General features: G+C 60.9%; 1 protein-coding gene across 1 annotated transcript; it reads left to right on the top strand.

Moving 5' to 3' along the window:
* Positions 1–232: 232 nt before the first annotated feature.
* Positions 233–1,787, top strand: LOC120662513. The gene is made up of 2 exons (XM_039941646.1): positions 233–1,287; positions 1,385–1,787. The coding sequence occupies exons 1-2, from the start codon at positions 233–235 to the stop codon at positions 1,785–1,787; spliced, it is 1,458 nt and encodes a 485-aa protein (XP_039797580.1).
* The last annotated feature ends 407 nt before the right edge of the window (positions 1,788–2,194 follow it).

Raw genomic sequence — 2,194 nt, 5'->3', positions numbered from 1 at the left:
CCCCTTGAGCCTTGGGCGCGCAAGTGGCGCGCAAGGAGCTGTCCATGGGGATCACGAAAGTTTGAGTCAACCGATGGGAGATGTGCATCGCGAAGCATATGCAGCTCAATAGAGTCAATGCCCTCAGCGAATATGACGATACAATACAGTACTCCTCCTTGATCAATCCTCTATCGGCTATTCATTTTTCCTCTCCATTTCGTGACGCAGATCCGCGAGTTTACGGTGCGGAATGCTGGGGCGCCGGACGCCGTGCGAGCGGCGCCGGACGCTGGCGCTGGCGCTGATGACCACGGCGGCGCTGCTGGAGACCGCCAACGAGTGCCTGCTGCCGGAGACCGCCAACGAGTGCCTGCTGCCGGCGATGTACAGGGAGCTGGGGGCGTCGCCCGCCGCGCTGGGCTCCATCACGCTGTGCCACGCGCTCGTGCAGGCGCTGTGCTACCCGCTCGCCTTGTCCGCCACGGCGCGCTCCGACCGCGCGCGCATCGTCGCCGCGGGGACCTTCCTCAGCGCCGCGGCCACCGTGCTCGTCGGCGCCTCCACCACGGTCCTCCAGATGGCGTTGGCCAGGGGCTTCAACGGCGTCGGCCTGGCGCTCGTCCTCCCCGCGGTCTTCTCCCTGGTCGCCGACTACAGCGACGACGACACGCGCGGCACCGCGCTCGGGTGGGTGTTCATGGCGCAAGGCGTGGGCGGCGGCATCGGAACCTCGCTGGGGGTCTTGGTTGCCCCCACGAGCTTCTTCGGCATCCCTGGCTGGCGCATGGCGTTCCATGCCCTCGCGCTCGTCAGCGTCGCGCTCGCCGTCGCGACGTGGCGGCTCGCGGTCGACTCCAGGGCGCCAGCGGGAAGCACCAATGCCATGCCCACCGTTGCGGAGCTCGCTCGGGAAGTCAAGGGCGTGGTGAGCGTGCCCACATTCCGGATCATCGTAGCGCAGGGGTTAGCCGCGCAGGTACCCTGCTCCGCGCTCACATTCATGGCCATGTGGCTGGAGCTCATGGGGTTCACGCACTGGGAGACCACCGTGATCACCAGCCTCAACAACCTCTCCCTCGGGCTCGGCTCGTTGCTCGCGGGTTTCGCCGGCGACCTCGCGGCGCGGCGGTTCCCCGATACGGGCCGGATCGCGCTGGCACAGGTGTCCAACGCGTCCACCGTCCCGCTGGCCGCTCTCCTGCTGCTGCCTGCGCGGGCCGGATGGCCAATGGCAGGTGCCGCGTACGCCGCCGGGTTCCTGCTCTTGGGCGTCGCTATCGCCTGGAGCACGGCTTCCACCAGCAAGTGAGATCAGACGATGCCAACGCCATTTTTCTTGCTGCGTGCATTCCCATCTGCAAGCTAAATAGCTAATAGCTCGATTTTTCGCCTCGCCTGGCAGCCCGATCTTGGCAGAGGTCGTGCCGGAGAAGGCGAGGACGGCCGCGTACGCTCTTGACATGTGCTTCGAGAGCATTGTCGCGTCGTTCGGGCCGCCCGTCGTGGGCATCCTGGCGGAGCGCGTCTTCGGGTACCAGCCGCGCGCGGCCGCCGACCGGGAGAACGCCGTCGCTCTGGGGAAGGCGGTCTTCGTGGAGATCGCTGTGCCGGCGACCATCTGCTGCCTCGTGTACTTGGAGATGTACTGGACTTACCCCACGGACAGACGGCGGGCGCGGATGATCCTGGAAGAGGCGTCGGGTGGTGACCGGGAGAACAGCGGCTTCGAAGCTAGGGGACCTAATGTTGCTTCAGCGGCTGATGATGGCTTCAACCAGGCCTTACTGCCTAGACTGGCTGCCTGAGCAAAACGATGCTCTAAACCCTGATACTGGAACGGAATGCACAATTATTGGATTTCTAGCTGATGTATGTTTAATTTTGGTGCAGACAGAACGCAAAAGATCGGTCTAAATGTAACTCCTCGGGTGTGAGCTTCTCAACTTGGCTAGCTCACAAAGTCACAACCAGATCTGCCACCAATAAAAATCGAGTGTTCCAGACCAATTCTATGGGCGAATATGCACGTTTTTTTTAAAAAAAAAACTATCATGCAAATTCATATGCTGACGACGATATGGACACATTAAGTTCTGATCATTAGGTCCAAATGTCCACATTATGAAAAAAAATCACAAGATCAGGTCTGCGATTACAGAAAGACTAATGGCCTATACTAAGATAAACACATACAAACTAAACTTCACGTAAA

This window comes from Panicum virgatum, chromosome 2N, assembly GCF_016808335.1.
Source record: "Panicum virgatum strain AP13 chromosome 2N, P.virgatum_v5, whole genome shotgun sequence".
Taxonomy (NCBI): Eukaryota; Viridiplantae; Streptophyta; class Magnoliopsida; order Poales; family Poaceae; genus Panicum; species Panicum virgatum.
The sequence above is the reverse complement of the archived record's forward strand: the minus strand, read 5'-3'. Positions and strand labels throughout refer to the sequence as shown.